Below are 20,313 nucleotides of genomic sequence, written 5' to 3'. Positions count from 1 at the left end.
ACATTTAAGAGCCCATCCTGACCTGGCAAAGGCATGTAAATGCGAAGTCAATGTAATTTTCTCTCTCTCTTGAGACTACTATCAGTATGAAAGAATTTTGAATCTCTTGCATAAACAATTGAAAGTACAAATCTTGCTGTGTTTAAGGATGTGTAGTATTCCAGTGATCCAACTAGTTAAATGATTCCTCTGCAGCTACTTAGTGAAAGTGACGGCCTTTGCTTTTAAAAGCTGCATGCTTCTCAGAGCCATAAAAAATGTACTGCTACTGCATCTGTGTGTCCCTGATTGCTCTCTGCAGGAGCAGTATTACATGTAAAGCATGCCAGTGTTAATGGAGCGCTGTGTTTAGTCAGTCTGGGTCATAGGATACATATTTCAACACACACACAAACAGATATCAGTAGAGTCTCACATACCTAACCGCCCTGCGTGCTCCCATCGATACATTACCTCAGACATCAACATTCAGTTTAAACCTGTTTAAACATTCCTTTGCCAGTAGATTCCACTCACCTGCCATCTCTCATTGATTCACTTCCCCTAACCTCCTTCAAACGTCCCTGTTTTCAGAGGGAGCTTAAATCAACAGTTTTCTGGCTGTATTATTTACGAGCAATTGGATCACACACCTGCTTGTGTGTTTCTTCTGATGTTTTTGTTAGATGAATATTGTAGTGTGTCAAAAGTAATATTTATATGTTTGGATTGTGGATGTTTCTAGGTTACTGGTAGGAGCCCCACTGGAAACAAATGGACAGCATCAGACAGGAGATGTGTATAAATGTCCCTTAAGCAGAAGATCTGGAGGACCCAGCTGCACTAAACTTAATCTTGGTACTGCAGAGTTCTGTTTCACACTTTTGTCTTAATTATATATTGCATTTTTTGTATTTTGAAGATTGAAGGTTTTCAAATAATTATGTTCTTACTCCAGATTAATAATGTGTAACCTACTGTTAAGATAAGTAAATACTACTCTGAGCTGTGAACAGACCTCTGAGTTACAATCAGTAAGAACAGAAATGTTGCTCTTAAGAAAATATAGTGTTTTGCATGAGAGCTACTCTTTAAAAGGCAAACAAATAACCTAAGGATATTAAAATATCTCTTTTGCACTTTTGTTTTCCTTGAATATTTATTAGATTAGGCCCCATAATTTTTGGCAGAAAATAAAATTTTATTTGACAATAAAATGATAAATTAAATAAATTATTTAAAATATTTTCTGTATTAATTCAACATATGAAGAATATCAAAATATTAATTATAAAAATATTAGTATATTAATTCAACATATCAACACATATGAAAACTGTCCTTGTGAAGACCTGAGTTCCTGAAACAACATTATGAGTACACTACTGTAGCACAATATTGCAAAATATATAAGCTTTTAGTTTAGTTCATTGTCAGACATATTTTAACAACTTAAGTGTGCATTAACATTTGGACTTACACATTCTGACTAGCACTAAAAGGTTAAATTCATTTGTGCACGTCATTTTGATGCTTTTAATTTTTTTCAATAAAACACTGTTAGCGCATTGTTAATACAGTATATTATTTTCATATTTTTGTTAATATTTTAATTAAAATTATTTAATTTTTGTAACATTATTATCAATACACACTTTCCTTCATTATTGATTAAACAACTCTTTGTTAAACATTTTCGTCAGTAATTTCATTGACGGGATTAGCACTGTGTGACTGTGGATTATAATTACTAGACATATAATTTAAAAAAAAATACTTTTGTAATTACACTTCAAAAGAAATTGTTATTTACTAGCACCAAATAATAACTTTACAAAGCTACCATGATAAGGATTAGAGTTGCGATTTGGGTAAAGTTTTAGCAGGCATGCCTTGTGAAAAGCAAACGGGGAACACATTGACTCATTCAAATGCACTTCACTACAGAACACAGCATCTATATGTAAAGCCTATGTGTTCTATTTAATGTTAAGCATGTCGATACAACTTTCCTGCCAGTTTCAATATGTGCATGTGTATATGCAGACACATAACAGATGCACACTGCAGATAAAGTCAGGAATGTCTAGACAGGATTAACAAATATATTTACGGTTAGAGGAAGTCTTTGTGTAAAGTACATGTGCCACATATGGACTGTGGTCAGATTTTATAGCACAGCCTTTTATTTGCCCCCACATTTGCAACATTTGTTCATTTTTTTCTTAGGAAGGATATCGCTGACAAATGTCTCTGAACGAAAGGATAAAATGAGACTTGGAATGACTCTTTCATCCAACCCTAAAGACAACAGCTTTGTGGTGAGTTTGGATGTCTAGTTATATAGTTAATAATCCATATTCAGTGTTATCTGGCATTTAAACAGTCTACAACACTAATATTGTTAAGTGTTTAAACATCATCCTTTTCCATTGGAACACTATGGAATTATAATTTATTTAGAATGAGCCCATGATCTTTATGTAAATCATAAATGCATTTATTAACGGTGCGCTCAATAGCCTTTGTGATAATTCACAGGCTTGTGGTCCCCTTTGGTCGTATGAATGTGGCAGCTCGTACTACAGTACTGGAATTTGCTCCAGAGTCAATGCCAGCTTTAAATTTTCCCGCACTATCGCTCCTGCCTTCCAAAGTAAGCACAATGCACCTGCACCTTCCATTTAACTAGGACAATTTTTGCAGTGAAATTTTGGTAATATGTTTCCACTCTCTGTCTTAACCATGGACTTTATTTTTATGCTGAATTTGGCCATGACAGTTTCTGAATCTGCCATAGGCAATATATGAAAGTAATCTTCTTCTTAAAAAGAAAATGATCTTGACTGCTCATAAAGAGCTGAGTTGTTAAATCTTTTTTTTTTCTTTTTTCTTTTTGATGAAAGAATCACAGACCTTGTTTTTTAAACTAATCACTAAAACTTGCTTTTGCTTTTGCTGATGCCAAAGACATCAAAAACATCTAATTTCCTCTTTAGGGTGTGAGACGTACATGGACATAGTGATAGTCCTGGATGGTTCAAATTCAATCTACCCCTGGAACGAGGTTCAAGACTTCCTTATCAACATCCTGCGGAAATTCTATATTGGACCTGGACAGATTCAGGTGTTTTAGACTTTCTGAACAATGGTAATGTGAAATATCAAATGTGTCTTTATATCAAATGTGTGGATCATGTGCTTGTCAGGTTGGAGTACTGCAATATGGAGAAAAGGTGGTGTCTGAGTTTCAGCTGAATGACTTCCACTCTGTGGAGGATGTGGTCAAAGCAGCCCGTAAGATAGGCCAGCGAGGAGGAGAAGAGACCAACACTGCCCTGGGAATCAGTGTTGCACGGTATGTGAAAAAAACAGCTATTTAATTGCAGTTCCATTCAAAAGTTTCACATTTTTAAGTAGTCTCTTATGTTCAACATGGTTGTGTTTATTTTATCAAATTCTGTGAAAATTGTGAAATAGTATTACAGTTTAAAATAATTGTTTTAATTTTAATATATTTTAAAATGTAATTTTAAAAAAGTGTACGTTTATGCAGTCATTACTCCAGTCTTCAGTGACGTTAATAAATGTCTTCCGTCACTTTTGATCAATTTAATAAGTCTTTGCTGAATATACATATTAATTTCTTAATTTCTTAAAAAAAAAAATCTTACTGACTCTCTTTTGAACAATAATGTACATTTTACATATTTGCATATCAACAGAGCCACAAAAATGACATTGACAGAGCATAAATTATCTATGGATATTCACAGATCAGAGGCCTTCAAACAGGGAGGTAGAAAGGGAGCAAAGAAGGTCATGATCGTCATCACAGATGGAGAATCACATGACAGTGCTAACCTGCAGCAGGTCATTGAGGACAGCGAGAAGGATGGCATCATCCGATATGCCATTGCTGTAAGTATTGCCTTCCTTCAGTTTGCCTTCCTCCTTCTTACTGTGGCATTGATCAGATGCCCATTCTCATGCTGAAATTATGAGGAAAGCCAGTTTAAAATGGGGATTGGACCAACCATTGAGGTCACATTCAGCTGCTGACACCAGTGAAAAAGGCCTAATGTTTTCAACGCTACTTATGGAGCCTTGGATTAGAATGTGGGCTTGGGCACTCAAGTGAAATGTGTCACGTTCAGGCTGATTGTTTCTTGGGGTCTTTCCTCACAACAGGTACTGGGCTATTATAACCGCAGAGGCATCAACCCTGAAGCTTTCCTCAATGAGATCAAATACATCGCTAGTGACCCTGATGATAAGCATTTCTTTAACGTGACAGATGAAGCAGCTTTGAACGACATTGTGGATGCTCTGGGAGAGAGGATCTTCAGTTTAGAAGGTTTGTGACTTTACCACTACAGCACCACATACAGAATTGCATCATATCCATAACACAGCCCGAAACCTCAGCCTGTAAAACATTTACATCTCTGCACAGCACTGCACTCTAAATCTCATTGGACCAAATCTTAAAATGTATGCCACATCTCTTTGATGTATGCTCTGTGCCAACTCGCTCTGTTGTAGGAAATGGCGGATTCTTTTGCTCTCCTGTGTGCTCATTTTGTCTCTGTTTGCAGGGACTAGCAAGAATGGGACAGCATTTGGTCTCCAGATGTCTCAAGCTGGCTTCTCCACACACATAGTGGAGGTGAGTCTGGGTGTCCATCAGTCTGTAAATTCTCAGTCGACTCTATTCCTCAGATTCACAGCCCTTTTTCCATCTTAGCTGAAAAAAAAATACCTAGACTGGTTGACCGAAATCAGATTAAGACCTACTTTGTGTGAACCAAGAGTCAGACATTCAATGATTTTTTAGGGTTGTTTTCTTTGAACTAAAACCTTATCTTTCCTATTTCTTTCTGTCTTCTTAAACATTCTTCATTTCTTTGCTTCTCTTTCTGTAGGTCATTTCTATATGTCGCTGTCAGTAATATGATACACCAAAAATATTACACCTTTACAATGGTGAGCAGATAAGATTTCTCCCTGATAATTCAAACAAGCCTCTTTCTGATTCTCTGTCCAAAAAAAATGAATATAAGGCCCAGGCTTTCCCAGGGAAGGGATTATTGTGGTGAGAAGTATGGAGGAGCTGCACCTCAGGGGATGTGTCCTTTTTTTTCTTTTCTTCTAAACCCAGAGCTGATATCAGAGCTGGTTTGTCCTCCAGTACAGACTCAGCATCTGACACTCCCATACTGCCATGCTCCATCCAAAAAAATCTGCCTAAATTTAACCTGGTGGGTCTTTATCCATCCAAGAACTGCTCCCAACTGTAAAGCTAATCATCTCTGTCCAGGTTGAACATTTTCCTGATGCAACCCCTCAGACTTTTTCCACTCCATCCCCTGAAGGCAAGCACAAGCTACTGTTAGAGTTATTAATATCTAGTATTTTTTGTGGAAGAAACAGATAGGAAAACTCCAGATGGCCATTAGGATGACTGGAAATCCAAACCATCAGGCCTCTGGAGGCCTGGAACAGCATTTGAAACAAAAGCAACTTAAGTGTTGAGAGGAGGGATAAGTTGCTGGAAAGAATGTTTGCACTCCAGGAGAAAATCACAACCCTAAACCCAGATAAAATTGTGTAGCTTTAAATACAGCTTATATATTACAAATATTCAAGATTTACACTTTATTTACTACTCCAGAATTGTTTTTATTTGCTTTATTTGTGGATTGTTTTAAATGATCACTAGTGAACATGATTTTTTTTTTTTTTTTTTGTGATATGCAGTATCAATATAAAGTGAATGTCTAGACATAAATAACAGTTAATTAAGCAATTTGATTGAATGGCAATAAAAAAAATTGTTGGTGTAACTTAATTTTTACTCAAACTTAAAGTTAAAAGTTAACTAAGTTAATTTAGCACAAGAAAAAAAAAAAAAAAAAAAAAAAACTGCTACCACCATGATTAATCTGTGAACAGGCTCAAGTATGGCAATCAAGGATAATTATCATTTTCAATTTCACTTTAATTTGACATTTACCATGATCATCAGTGCACTTTCATTCAATGTCAAAAAAGTGAAAAAAAGTGAAAGTGACGTGACATTCAGCCAAGTATGGTGACCCATACTCAGAATTCGTCCTCTGCATTTAACCCATCCGAAGTGCACACACACAGAGCAGTGAACACACACACACACACTGTGAACACACACCCGGAGCAGTGGGCAGCCATTTTATGCTGCCGCGCCCGGGGGAGCAGTTGGGGGTTCGATGCCTTGCTCAAGGGCACCTAAGTCATGGTATTGAAGGTGGAGAGAGAACTGTACATGCACTCCCCCCACCCACAATTCCTGCCGGCCCGAGACTCGAACTCACAACCCTTCAATTGGGAGTCCGACTCTCTAACCATTAGGCCACGACTTCCCAAACCAGTACACTCCATCAAAATGCCATATGACCATATACCCTTTCAGAGAAAACACATCCAAGGTGGTGCAAATGCAGCTGTAGTGTTAGCGCGGGAAGCTTCAGAGGTTTAACTGGGTAAAAATTAGACTAACCATAAGAGGGGGAAAAAAAATCGTGTTTAGCAAAAGTGTTATTTAGTCCATAGGTTGATAATAAAATGGGTGATGGAGAAAAGGGTAAAACTGGGGTGTCCAAACTCAGTCATGAAGAGTTTAGTTCCAACTTGCCTCAAAATACCTGCCTGGAAGTTTCTAGTATGCCTAGTAAGACCTTGATTAGTTGGTTCAGGGGTGTTTAATTGGGGTTTGAGCTAAACTCTGCAGGACGGTGGCCCTCCAGGAGCAGGATTGGACACCCCTGGGGTAAAACAATGCAGACCTGGTGGCATCAGGTTTAGAGCCAATCCTGCTTTGTGACTCCATGCTGGCTTTTTAGCACATCTTCTGCATGTGATTGTGGAGCTGGTAAAAAGGAAAAGTGATGATGGATTTATGGCAGCTGTGATGAGGTGCAATGGGCACCAGGTGCACAACATATTGCACAGCCAGCACTGTTCCATGTACTTATGACTCCGCGGCAGAGCTGGAGCAGAAGTTCTTGAACGGTCACAATATAAAGGCACACAAAACAGGAGGCTTTCTGGAAAACACTGGTGGTTTCATCCACTGTGCATTTTGTTCTCTGATTAAAAACCAAAAAGTCATAATTATCATCTCTCTGTGTTTATGTTTGAGTTCTGAAGTATTGACTGAGCCAGAGCAGCGCGTTCTCTGTGGGCTGCAAGTTCGGTAAGAATGTTCCGTCTGGGCTGGAATGGCCCAGAACGTTGTTGTTTGTTTATATGTAAACAACCGCCTGGGAATTTCAGTTCTCTCTATACATGAACCCATTCCACATGCTCTCATTCTGAATACTGTCTACATAATTAACAGTGAGTTTAACTCATCACTAAAGAAAAAAAATTGTTTATGAAGTTTCCCTGGCAATTGCAAAGCATTTCCAGAGAAATTATGAAGGAGCTGGATGGACACTGAGAATGAGATGAAATGTCTGAATCACTGTATTAGGAATCCACTGAGGGCTAAACAAGGTCAAGAATGTTGATACAGTATGTACAAACAACTAGAAAATGTGCAATATTAAACTACTAATTTAACCTACAAGAATCCTCAAGGTATTTTGTTAATAATAATTAATTTTACTGCCTTCATACATTATGCTACCAAGGCATGATTGATGCCATGGCTTTTGAGATTTTGAGCTTTAAAGTTCAGTGATTGATTTTATTAATCTTTAACTGTTTTAGAATTCATTCTGTGCAAGTCTTACTAATATTTTTTCGAATATATGATTAAAGTAGTGCCATTGGTAGCAAAAAGCACATCAATGCAAAATTACCAATTGCAAATAAAAAAATTAGTTGGAAGACGGAGAACTGGCAACCTAAAACACAACAAATCCCTCCATTCATCCCTTTAAAGACCCAAAGTTGGAGTTTGAGGCCATAATAGTTGACAGAAATTAAGAATATAGTTAGTTTCCTGAACTTTATGTAATTGTAGATATATTTTTATGCTCTGCCTGCAGGACGGTATTCTAGTGGGAGCAGTGGGTGCTTATGACTGGAATGGGGCTGTGCTGAAGGAGACTCGTCAGGGTAAAGTAATCCCGCCAAAGTCATCTTATGAACAAGAGTTCCCAGAAGAACTGAAAAACCATGGAGCGTACCTGGGTAAAGAATTCACGCCTATACATTAAACAGTGGCTGTCAATGCTAATGACAGAAATACCCCTGTATGATCTGGCTACATCTAAATTGTGTCTTTTTTTTATTGCTCTTCATTCTCCATTTTGGGCATTTCTTTTGATCTCTACTTTATCTCCACTCCTCTTTGTTAGCAAGCAAAGTTATTCATCCAGTATACTGTTTTTAAAAGTGATAGGCATTTATTATCATCTTTCTCATTTTGTGTTTGTAGGTTACACAGTGACATCAGTGGTTTCAGCTCGCAGTGGCCAGTTATATGTAGCAGGAGCTCCTCGGTTTAATCACACGGGCAAGGTCATCATCTTCACCCTGAAAAATACTGGAGAGCTCACTATACTAGACTCACTCAAAGGACAGCAGGTAATTAACCTTAAAATATGTGCACAAACACTTGCAGCGCACCGTGTTTGTATACAGTTCTCACACATTCTGCTCCTCTGACTTATTCTTCAAAGTGTTTGTGTGTTTACAGCTCTCCTGTTTAATGATATCTAAGTATGCATACTGTACAAACAGCAGTGATCAACTGGTCATTGTGTTTTCAATTTCAATTTCTCTCCTTGCTTTCATTTGCAGTGAGTGGACTGTCTAGACTACAAATCTATCACACACAACCCATGTGCTTCTCATCACAGCCCTAAAGCATGAAAATAAATTCCCTCTCACAAATAAAACACAGAGATATTTTATATTTTTAAAGGAAATTGACAATGAACAGGTGATTAGCACCACAGTAAACAGCCTTACAGGATTAGTTCACTTCCAGAATAAAAATTTCCTGATAATTTACTCACCCCCATTTCATCCGAGATGCTCTTGTCTTTCTGTCTTCAGTTGCAAAGAAATTAAGGTTTTTGAGGAAAATATTCCAGGATTTTTGTCCATATAATGGACTTCAATGGGAACCAACTGGCTGAAGGTCCCAATTGCAGTTTCAGTGCAGCTTCAAAGAGCTCTACACGATCCCAGCCGAAGAATAAGAATCATATCTAGCTAAACGATCAGTCATTTTCTAAAAAAATAAATGAACATTTATATACTTTTTAAACACAAATCCTTAAAAAATCATTTTAACCACAAATGCTCGTCTTGCTCTAACTCTGCTTTCGCATAAGCGTCTTCACGTATTACGTTATCCTGTTGAAAAAGTCAAGTGCAGTTAGCTCTTCGTCTGTGCACTCTGGTTCATAAGTCAAGTCAAGTCAAGTTGAGGTTTATTAAAATATAATAAAGCTTATAGCTAAAAAAGCAATCGAGGAAGTCTTCAGAAATGGGGAAAGAGGGTAATTAACGTACTCCAGGAGAACATTAAAACCAGGCTGACTTCCTTGAGGTGTGAAGAATATTTAATATGTTGCGAAAAAGGAACGGATAAGCAAGAATTTGGTTCTTTCTGTGGAAGTTAATGCGAGTGGTTTGGGAAAACAAGTGATACCCAAGGCTTAGTGTTGAGTGGAAGGAGTACTGATACCAAAGGAGAAGAAAAATTCCACGCTATTAGTTTCTTCAATGTTGAAGGAAAAGTCTTCTTCAGTGTTATAGCTCAGAGACTAAACATCTGTCTTGATAAGAACAAGTTTGTGGACATGACAATCCAGAAGGCTGGAATCTCTGGGTTCTCAGGATGTCTGGAGCACACCAATATGATCAGATTCAGCCAGCCAAGAGAGAGAAGAGAAACCTTTTTTCTTGACCTGGCTAACACCTTTGGTTCAGTTCCCGTCAGTGTCCTCTGGGCTGCCTTCAAATTCTTCAGAATACCAGAGCCCATCAAAAACTTGGTCAAAGACTTCCAATTCTGCTTCAGGACAGTAGATTTTACCAGCTGTAGCAGCAGCTGTAAATAGGTATTATGGCTAGATGCATGATCTTTCCACTTGCATTTATCATGGCAGTGGAGGTTATCAGTGCCTAAAAAAGGGCAGTTAGGTGGGAGTGGCTGATATAACGACCCTGACCACAACAGTACCCTGTACTAGAAGCCTGCTAAAGAAACTTCAAGAAAACATCACATGGGCCAGGATGAAGGTCAATTCATCTAAATCTAGAAGTATCTCCATCATCGCAGGACAACTGGCTGATCAAAGTTTCTTCATCAATGAGGAACCAATTCCAACTATACAAAAGAGGCCTATTAACACAGGGAAGATTCTATAACAAAACTCTTAAGGATTGTAAGCAGGTCCAGCAGATGAAACAGGAAATAAGCAACCAATCCATGCTCCTGGGGAAACTAAAGCTCTGGTGCCTACAGTTTGGCTTGCTGCCCCGACTGATGTGGCCTCTTGCTGTTGTTGATATTCTCCTCACAAAAGTTGAGAAGATGGAAAGGATGATCGGCTCCTGTGTGAGGAAATGGTTAGGGGCCCCACAATGCCTGAATAACATCAGCTTGTATGGACATGGCATGTTTGAGTCTTGTGGAAGAGTTCAAATTCACTAAAGCAAGGCAAGAAATTTTCCCAAACTTTTCCCAAGGCTGATATACATGGAGGCACAATCAAGTGCTGAATGAAAAGGGCATGGGATTATTGCCACACCCCTCATGACACCAAGCACAGCTGAGGGAATAACATTGTTCATTCGAGCAGGGGAACAGGAGCATAGAAGGACCTCTTTACCAACCAAGGCTGGTCATTTGGGGGAGCCAGGCACTGGAAGATGCTGGCTGTGACTTGCAGTCCCAGCTGAGATTGTGATCACCACACTAAGACCAGACCTTTCTCTTTGGAGTGTTACAAGCTCTTGGTAATAAAGAAGATCTGTGAAGTTGCAAAGACTAAAGTCTCAAATCCAAAGAGATATTCTTTACAAAAGTTAAGACTGAAATGGCTTGTTCTAACACGCCCCCACATCTCTACGTCAGTATGTGGTAAGATTTGCATAACGCCGTCCAGTTGTTCATGCAAAGAAAGAAGGCGTACCTTTTATTCTTGTTGTAGTACTGTTGTTGCCGCCGCCGCCATGTCATATAGACGCAGTTAGTTTTACTGTGAAAGCAAAACTACTTTGTTTGGCCTTCCAAAAGAGGACGATATCCACTTCGTTATGCCTGGGGCTGATCCGTGCTGGTCACTAAGGAAATACATCAGCTTTGCACTGTGGATTGCCGAATCGGCTTTCACCATGGACGAAGTGGAGTCCAGACCGGGGTCGTCACATGTGGTTGCTGCAAGACCAAGGTACACACACCTCTGTTCATTCAAGCCGGCCTCCGTTCACTCTAGGCCTCCGGCCTCTGCTCACTCAAGGCCGTGGTGTGTGATGCTGTTTCATTGAGAAAGCGAAACTACTTTGTTTTTGCCTTCCAAAAGAAAACACGACTAGAAATCATGTTTATATCACATTTATAATGGGTTTTATGTTTTTGTCTCGTCGCTCTGGCCGGTCAAGGCATCACAATATGTTAAGAGGCGTAACATTTCCATCTCATGCTTGAGGCATTCGGCCAATCACAACGCGCTAGATAGCTGGCCAATCACAGCACACCTCGCTTTTCAGAGAGATGAGCCTTGTGAAAATCGACGCGTTTCAGAAGGCGGAGCATAGGGGAGAAACAATAATGTACAGTATGTGGAAAATAATGTTTTTTTAACCTTAAATCGCATAAGCACATTTCATTACACCAAATACACAAAGTAATGTTCTTTTTAGCAGCATCATATGACACCTTTAAGGTGGAAGACCCTAGCTGAGCCCCAAGATGATAGGGACCTACATCAAGGTCTGATCAACCAGTGGTGGCCTGCCTCTGCGGAGAGTGTGTTTTGTTTGAAAGGTCGAAACACCTGATAATGCAGAGGTACACAACTAAAGATGGGTCTTATTTCATCTACTGGCGGCCCAGAACATCTGTTGGTGGTGACTTTATATCCAACTAGTGCGGTGGGCCTTCAAAACGGGGATTTATACCATATTGTCCTTTGTTTTTCAAATGCCCTATATTTGGCATATTTCTGTATCCTTTTGTTATTCACTAAATGTTGATAGACATTATCAAATATAATAAAGCATATTAGTTTTACCTAGAGGACAATGCAAGTAAAAAGTGGCACAGCTTAACTCACTCTTCTCTATGTGTTTTCATGCATTTTGATACTTACATCAGCATTTACATATCATATTGTGCACCACTAGTAATCATTTAGGTCTTGATGGATGTGTTTGTGCAGATTGGGTCATACTATGGCAGTGAGATTGCTCCAGTGGACCTGGATGATGATGGAGTGACTGATAACCTGCTGGTGGCTGCTCCCATGTTCTTCAGTGGAGGCTGGGAAAAGGGTAAAGTCTACATTTACAGAGTCACAGAGCAGGTAAAGAATCTTCCATCAAGTTAATTAGTTATTGACTAGCTGTTATATTACTTACTGTTTACTTCTCATCCAGAATGCAACATTACAGATGTTGTCTCTTCTCTTAAAGCTGAGGGATCTGAAACTGTGCCTGTGCATTAATGCACTTCCTCATTAATGGTCTCAAGAAAAAAATTGACATGCTTTTGCCACCTGCCATACCTCTCATCACAGACTAGTGGAGGGTGAACTCAGCAGGAAAATATTTCCCCTTTGAAATGTAATTATATGAAGCTCAGAGAGAGAGAGAGAGCTGCTTTAGTAAATGGAAAAAGCTGGAGCTCATGCAAGAGCAATGCTGTGAATAGAGCAGAGCTCCATCTTTATTCATTTAGCTCTTATAAGCTATTTCCTTGCGGCCTTAACCAGGAGACCACAATCTGTATTATACCTCGGGTTGCAGCCAGACACTGTGTACATCAACAGTGCTGGTCATCTTTTACTGAAATAATTTGTCATGGTTAATGTTCTTAAGAAAATGTACAGTATATACTCCATCCGTTTATTATGCAATCCTCTCCTCTCCTCTCCTCTCCTCTCCTCTCCTCTCCTCTCCTCTCCTCTCCTCTCCTCTCCTCTCCTCTCCTCTCCTCTCCTCTCCTCTCCTCTCCTCTCCTCTCCTCTCCTGATTTCACATGTCTGTCATCTATAGCCGTATATTTTCAGAGAGAGAGACTTAGGAATTTAGGAGGAGTGTGATGTGCATGGCTAATTACTCTCCCAAATAATTTGCTGACATGAACAGCCTTTGCTTTAAGAAATTGCACCTTTCCCTCAAACTTTCCATCCATTTGAAACTAATTGTTTTCAGAGGCACAAATACCTGCTAAATAACCTCACCTTAAGTGATAATACAGGAGTTCTTGCATTTGACCTTGGGAGTCTGGTTTGGACTTTAATAGTGAATGGTTGTGCTTATAACTATTTATTCTTGTGAAATATTTTTGCATTTCTTAAAGTATACTATATGTGAGGCTGCATTTAATACAGACTCTGTGAAGCACTAGACTTTTTTCTGTTTTGTTGGATAAAGGCAACAATGTCACTCAAATTTTTTACATAAACACATGGTGGGTTGTCGTCGTGGTCTTTGGATCTGGATAACAAATTCCTCCAAAGACTGTCTTTGGTTACAGAAATGTTTAGCTCTTATCCATTACCTAAATGGATATTTCCCTCATAAACAGCCTCTTTTCAGAGTTTCTACATTTATTTATGATTTGAATGAATCTAAATAAAAAAAAAATGCTCCTATTCCTCATTAAAAATTTGCATTAAAAAGACATTTGTCCAACAGAAGTATATACTTTCATGTAAATAAGTTTATTTTATATCCCTTTTAAACTATAATATTTATACATACTGTATAAAGCAGCATTGAATTGTGGGTTACATAAGCATCCAGTATAGAAATAGGAGTTTAGAAACAATTCAGTACATAGACAGAGGACAGTCTAGTGCATGAAAGCATTTTCAGTGCATTGTGGGGTCAGTTGACTTCATTAAAGAGCAAAATATTTTTACATTGTTGCATTGTGAACCTATTAGTTTACCTCTTGCCTCTGCCAATTTTGGTGTACAAACTGTCAACTTTTATGGAGCACCAAGGTTTTTTTTGCTCAAATTATGCTGTAACTAAATTGTGTCCTACCTCACGGCAGCCATTTTTATGCTTGTTTCAGCCTGATTTCATATTGGAGGGCTCGCTGGAAATCTTAGATCATGGTCAGAATGCCCGTTTCGGCTCTACACTGGCCCCTGTGCCTGATCTTAATGGGGATTCATTTAATGATGTGGTAATAGGAGCTCCACTAGAGGATGACAACAAAGGAGCCATTTACATCTACCACAGCCAACACAACAGAATACTGAGAAAATATAAACAGGTACCACATAAGTGTCCAGCTACTGTCTTGTGTCTTAATTAATCTGCATGTATTTGTTCTGAATAGTTAATTATGGCAAGATTTTACATCCATCTCTTCTCTCTGTCAGAGGATTGGTGCTGTTCAGCTGGCCCCAGGTCTGCAGTACTTTGGTCGTAGCATCCATGGGAAAATGGATATGAATGGAGATGGCCTGGTGGATCTAGCTGTGGGCTCCCTCGGTGCTGCAGTACTTCTGTGGTGGGTTTCTAATTTATTTACACTTAGCTACTCTTTATTTACATGCTTCTTCCTATATGACTCAATTATGAACCATTTGTGCTGCGCTGCAGGTCTCGAAGTGTTGTCAGAATCCATGCCACTGTTCGATTTGAGCCCAGCAAGATCAACATATTCAACAAAGACTGTCGGAGAGGAGGGAAAGATGTGACCTGCATGTCTGCTATCGTATGTCTGAATGTCACAGCTCGGACTCCTAACAGAGCCTCACAGGAAATAGGTCAGTTTATATATAAATATATATCAGCCTAAATAAATAAAATTACTGAACTTTTATGTCTTCGAAGTATTTCTGTAGGCATAAATTGGTATAAAAAAAATTTTTTTTCTCTGTAGATTGTTGCTCATTTATGAAACTGATACTCATTTATCAACTTATTATGTACATTAAATGGTCTTTGTGCACTGACTTCATCTTTGGTCAAAGGATGATAAGCTTAGCTTTCACCCAAACACACTCTATATTGGAAATCCTTCTTGAGAATGGGAAGTTATGGAAGTGGTTTAAAAGCAGCAGTTTCCTCTCATCATATATCTCACTTGAGTATCTCTTGGTTACAGTGTCATTAAAGCTAAACAGCTGGCAGCGTTTACATACCACTGACCAGTGTGGATCAGTTAAGGTTTCCCTGCTGAGCATGCCACGTATTAGCATGAAAAAGATATTAGTTGTGAGGAATTGTTCAGCATACGCTAATCTTTTGATCTTTTGTTTGTTGCTTTGTTGATTCAAGACTTACCTTGGGAGTGGAAAAGAAAAGCTGCTTTGCCAGCTATGGAAATTTTGTAAAGTAAAGTAGGCACATTGTATGATGATTCTGGCTGAAATAACAAAAACAAACAAAATAAATTATAAAAATCTTTAGCTTGTGTAATATTGTTACTGGAAGCCAAAGTCTCTTACATAGTATAAAATAAAAGTGTTCATGCAGACTAGATTGGTGACCTAAATGGTTGCAGATATGGTTTCAGTGTTGCGTTTTAAGTCCTAAACCCCAAAGTCCCATGAAGTCATTGCTGTGCAAGAACACTTAGTAGAAGCACAAAGCAAAGCAGACTGCATTGCTGCATTAAAATGCCTCAGTCCCTCAGGACAGGTGTTTGACACATGCAGTTTTGACTTAAGGCCTCTGTGACCATCATACAGTAGGTTTGTTTTGAAATACATGTGCTGGAAGGTCAAGTTCCTGTGTAACATGTGGGACCACCGAGATGCACAGCTGTTTTTAGTTAACCTCCATGACCCCAGAGCATCTCCATCACAAATGTCATGGGTGTGAAACTAATGTAGTGGTCTCAGAGAGATGACATGTCTTTATGATCATTCAGACTATTGGGACAATATAAAATAAGGCACATATTTCATTTAAATCTAATTCACTTCACATGTGCTGAGGAGGGTTACGAATATGTTAAGCCTTTAAGTGTGTCATTTATTGGTACACATTTTTCACATTTATGAGATTTTAGAAAGTAGGACGATTACGTTTATATGCTTTTAAGCCCATGAACAAGGTTCAAATTGTCTTTCAGCAAGCTTCTTTTTGAACATAGTCAGATAACCGAACATCCTCACATCATTCAGGTCTCTTAAAAGAGTTTTCTTTAAGATTAAATTTTATGTCTTTCAAGACCTTAAAAATCCCAAATTGCTCTCAGATCTCCTGAGTATCATCTTCAGAGTTGATACAGTGCTCCAGAGTCTCTTAAATCTGTCTGTAGTCCACACATGGTAGACAGTAAATTGATGTTAAAGAGATTTCTATTTAAAATAAATGCTCTTCTTTTGAACTTTGCATTCACCAAAGAATCCTGAAAAAAAAATCACTGTTTTTCCAAGAAAAATAAAGCAACACAGTTGTTTTAACATTGATAATAATAAGAAATGTTTTTTGAGCACCAAATAAGCATATTAGAATGATTTCTGAAGGATCAAGTGACACTGAACACTGAAGTAATGGCTTCTGAAAATTCAGCTTTGCCATGACAGAAATAAATTATAATAGATTTTTAGAATGGATGAAAGAAAAAGTAGACTAGCAATTTTTTTTATTATTGTATTTATATTTCCCAATATTACTGTTTTACTGTATTTTGATCAAATAAATACTTTTTTTCAGAAACATTTAAAAAAATCTCACCAACCTTAAACTTTTGAATAGTAGCTTATATACCGACATGTTATCTGGCAATAATTGCAAATAATGTGTAATAAGTAAATATTTACTTTTAATAAGCAAATAAGTGATAAGTAATTGTTTCACTGTACGTTCACTGTATTCCTTCCACATCTCTTAGCTCTTAGCTACAATGCTTTCTTTGAGGAGAAGCGCTTCAACCCTCGAGCTGTGTTTGATGACCCAGATCGCCAGCAGCCGCAGAATCTTACACTGCTTCCTGGAGAGGAGACATGTGACCACATCTACTTCCATGCCATGGTTAGCCCTCACCTCTTAGGTCATCAAAGTATCGTAAGAGGGCATTTGCATTGCATTTAAATCATTGATGATGATAACATAATCTGCAATGACTGCCAACTCATCATTAGTTATGTGCTTTCTTGTCTGTTCATTCAGATTTTCCATTGTTATAGCAGCATTTCTATTTTACTAAGTTCACTTTCTAGCATTACAGTAGCAGATTATGTTCTTCCAGTTTACTCTTTTATAGCCCTTTATTTAGATTGAGAGATTTATGATATTGTAATGTTGATACAGGAGACTACAGACTATGCCAGGCCCATTATATTTACTGTAGAGACTGAGCTTTTGGACCTGGATCAAGGCCCAGTTCTGGATGATAGCTGGCCGACTACTGTGAAAACACAGGTGAGTGTTTGTAGGTCAAGGAAAATGTTTCTGTTGCACTGTATATCTTTTGTTAACAACATTAACACAATATGAATAATGAAGTATGTTAAACATTTATTTATTATTTCATGGTTTTCTTCAGCTTCCCTTCTGGAATGGGTGTGACGAAGATGACCATTGTGTTCCAGATTTGGTGTTACAATCTCAGACTGATTTAATGAATAGCAAGTAAGATAAAGCACACACACGTATGCTTACATACTTACAGAATGTGCACACATGCTCATGCCCCCTCTCTTTCTCCACAGGCAGTTCTGTGCCCAAGCATTTCGAGCAGGCAGTCTGTTATGTCAGAGTCAGATGTCAGCAGAACCTTCTGAACGCATTATAGAGGGATCCAGGAGGAGGATGGTAGTAGACGTACGTCTAGAAAACAGAGGGGAGAATGCATATGGAGCTCAGCTTAACATCACTAACACTCCAAACCTACGCTTCTCCAGCCTTATAGTGAAGGTACAACATCACTCTAATACCTTATGTTTGGTTGTTTGATACCCGTGAAGGATGGAATGTTTGATTTGTTCCATTGTCCACTCATAATAAGATCTTGATTTATACTAATGACCATTCAAAAAATAATAGGCATCTGCTAAACTAACTGTTACATTGGGCTGTTCTCTCTCTCTATTTATAGGACAACTCTGATATACATATAGACTGCCGTACTGAGAACAGGCGAAAATATGAGAAATCTTGCAATATCAGTGCACCTTTTTTGAGAGCAAAGTCACAGGTGAGTTGTCTTTTCCACATTTATAGAGTTACACTTAACCATATTAGAAACCTCTAGCCCAAAATAACAACTATGTGTACACTCTTACACCAATATTGACAATTTAATAAAGCACTTTTTGTGCCAAATTAGTTCTCCACTGAGGTTACTGTAACTGAACAACTGATCAGAAGTTTTGGTTTGGAGAAGCTTTTCATGTTTTTAAAGGAGTCTTTATATGCTCACAAAGACTGCATTATTTTAGAACAAAAAAAAAAACAAAAAACAGTACAAACAGCAACATTGTGAAATATTATTACAATTTTAAATGATGATGATTTAAGATGGTATTAAAATTCCTGTAATGGCAAAGTTGAATTTTCAGCAGCCATTACTCCAGTCTTAAGTGTCACATGATAAATACCATAGGTTGAAAACAGTTGTGCTGCTTAATATTTCTGTGGAAACGATGATACAATTTTTTTTTTTTTTCCATGATTAATAGAAAAATAAAAAGAACAAAATAACATTAAATAAAAGAAATAAAAAACATTTGTAGCAATTTAAGTCTTTATTATGACTGTTGATCAATTTATTGCATCCTTTCAGAATTACTTTAAAAAGCTTTTGAAAAGTATGCAAAGAATTAGAATTTAGTTTCAGTAAACTCTTGTCATATTTCACTAATGTGTCTGTTACTCATGATTCTAAATAAATGGTTGGTGTGATGTTTTTCAACCTGAGCCAAGTCAAATGTAATGTAGTAACTAATGCTTTTACCAAACTGTACTCTAGCCGATGTGCACTGCATATTATCATATATGCAGAATTATATATTGTATAATCCTGATGTGAGAATGTTTTATTGCCATGTTCAGCAACATTAGACATTTAGAGGTTACACCAGGGACAGCACTAGCCTTGCTTACACAAACATATTGGACCACACAGTCAAAAGCCATATAGACCTCCTAACATTACCCAACTGCAAAACTGTCAGGATTTATCACTGTAATACCAAATTTTTACATCTGGAATGTTCCACAGGGCATAAACATACCCATGAGGTCACAGGCACCCTGAAGTTAAAGAATGATTCACTTAGTGTCCATTTTTTGGTTGACCCTAAAGCTTGTGTTCAGGACTATCCAGAAAAGAACACATGAGGCAAGAATGTAATACAAGAATGCTGTTACCATACAGTTACTACATCCATACAGAGCAAAGGCTTGGACCACAGAATTCTGTCTTGTGCTAGGGCACTGCTTTGATAGGAAACAGGTCAGCAGCTTCTAACAGAGTCCTGATTCATTTTCTAGAGGTTTGGAGGTCATTGGAGCTACACTTGTGGCTACAGGGAGAGATTTTATTGGCCCACTTTGGAGCCTGGTTCAGCTCAGAACAGTTAGTGATGGAGTGAAAGTGGAATAAAAGGAGGAGAATTGGGGAGGAGAGAATTTAAAAAATATTTTCCATGCTGCTTGTGCCACTACTCACCAAGGAGGAATGAAGAGTTTGCCCACGTAGTTATAGCGGTGTCCAAGTGCTTCCATTTTTTTCAAGCAAGAATAAAACTAAAAGCCTGCTCCTGTGCTTTAAAGGGATATTTCACCCAAAAATGAACATTCTATCATCATTTACATGTCGTTCCAAAGCTGTATGACTTTCTGCTGAACACAAAAGACTATATTTATTTATTTTTTTCGGTACCATGTTGTTTTAGACATCACTGAGCTGATTTTCAGAGTATTGACAGGAACAGTTAAAACCTTCTTAAAAATATCTTATTTTAGAAAGCAAGTCAAACAATTTTGGAATGATACAAGGTTGAATGATTTAATTTGATCAGACTCACAGTGTATTATCAAATAACACAAAGAAAAAGACAAGCATTCATTCTGTAACTGCATGGAGACTTGGATCACCTCCGAAGTGGTTGGTAGACCGGTTCCTCCATGAACTGGAGCAGATTTTCATTGGGAGAGTCTGTATCTCATCTGTATTTGTGTTTTGTCACT

At 38.0% G+C, this 20,313-nt stretch overlaps 1 protein-coding gene across 1 annotated transcript in view; it reads left to right on the top strand.

The window, feature by feature from the left end:
• LOC109092767 (integrin alpha-11-like) overlaps positions 1 to 20,313 on the top strand; it is a 49,578-nt gene that overhangs the window by 22,576 nt on the left and 6,689 nt on the right. Inside the window, exons 3-21 of the mRNA XM_042760158.1 lie at positions 725 to 837; positions 2,209 to 2,300; positions 2,521 to 2,635; positions 2,979 to 3,106; positions 3,189 to 3,337; positions 3,756 to 3,900; positions 4,171 to 4,336; positions 4,578 to 4,648; positions 8,013 to 8,157; positions 8,405 to 8,553; positions 12,366 to 12,509; positions 14,231 to 14,434; positions 14,544 to 14,674; positions 14,767 to 14,933; positions 17,012 to 17,151; positions 17,431 to 17,541; positions 17,666 to 17,751; positions 17,832 to 18,036; positions 18,218 to 18,316. Of these exons, the coding sequence (XP_042616092.1) occupies positions 725 to 837; positions 2,209 to 2,300; positions 2,521 to 2,635; positions 2,979 to 3,106; positions 3,189 to 3,337; positions 3,756 to 3,900; positions 4,171 to 4,336; positions 4,578 to 4,648; positions 8,013 to 8,157; positions 8,405 to 8,553; positions 12,366 to 12,509; positions 14,231 to 14,434; positions 14,544 to 14,674; positions 14,767 to 14,933; positions 17,012 to 17,151; positions 17,431 to 17,541; positions 17,666 to 17,751; positions 17,832 to 18,036; positions 18,218 to 18,316 (2,560 nt within the window). The remainder of the gene's footprint in view (positions 1 to 724; positions 838 to 2,208; positions 2,301 to 2,520; positions 2,636 to 2,978; positions 3,107 to 3,188; positions 3,338 to 3,755; positions 3,901 to 4,170; positions 4,337 to 4,577; positions 4,649 to 8,012; positions 8,158 to 8,404; positions 8,554 to 12,365; positions 12,510 to 14,230; positions 14,435 to 14,543; positions 14,675 to 14,766; positions 14,934 to 17,011; positions 17,152 to 17,430; positions 17,542 to 17,665; positions 17,752 to 17,831; positions 18,037 to 18,217; positions 18,317 to 20,313) is intronic.

Source organism: Cyprinus carpio, chromosome A7, assembly GCF_018340385.1.
Source record: "Cyprinus carpio isolate SPL01 chromosome A7, ASM1834038v1, whole genome shotgun sequence".
NCBI classification, from domain to species: Eukaryota; Metazoa; Chordata; class Actinopteri; order Cypriniformes; family Cyprinidae; genus Cyprinus; species Cyprinus carpio.
The sequence above is the reverse complement of the archived record's forward strand: the minus strand, read 5'-3'. Positions and strand labels throughout refer to the sequence as shown.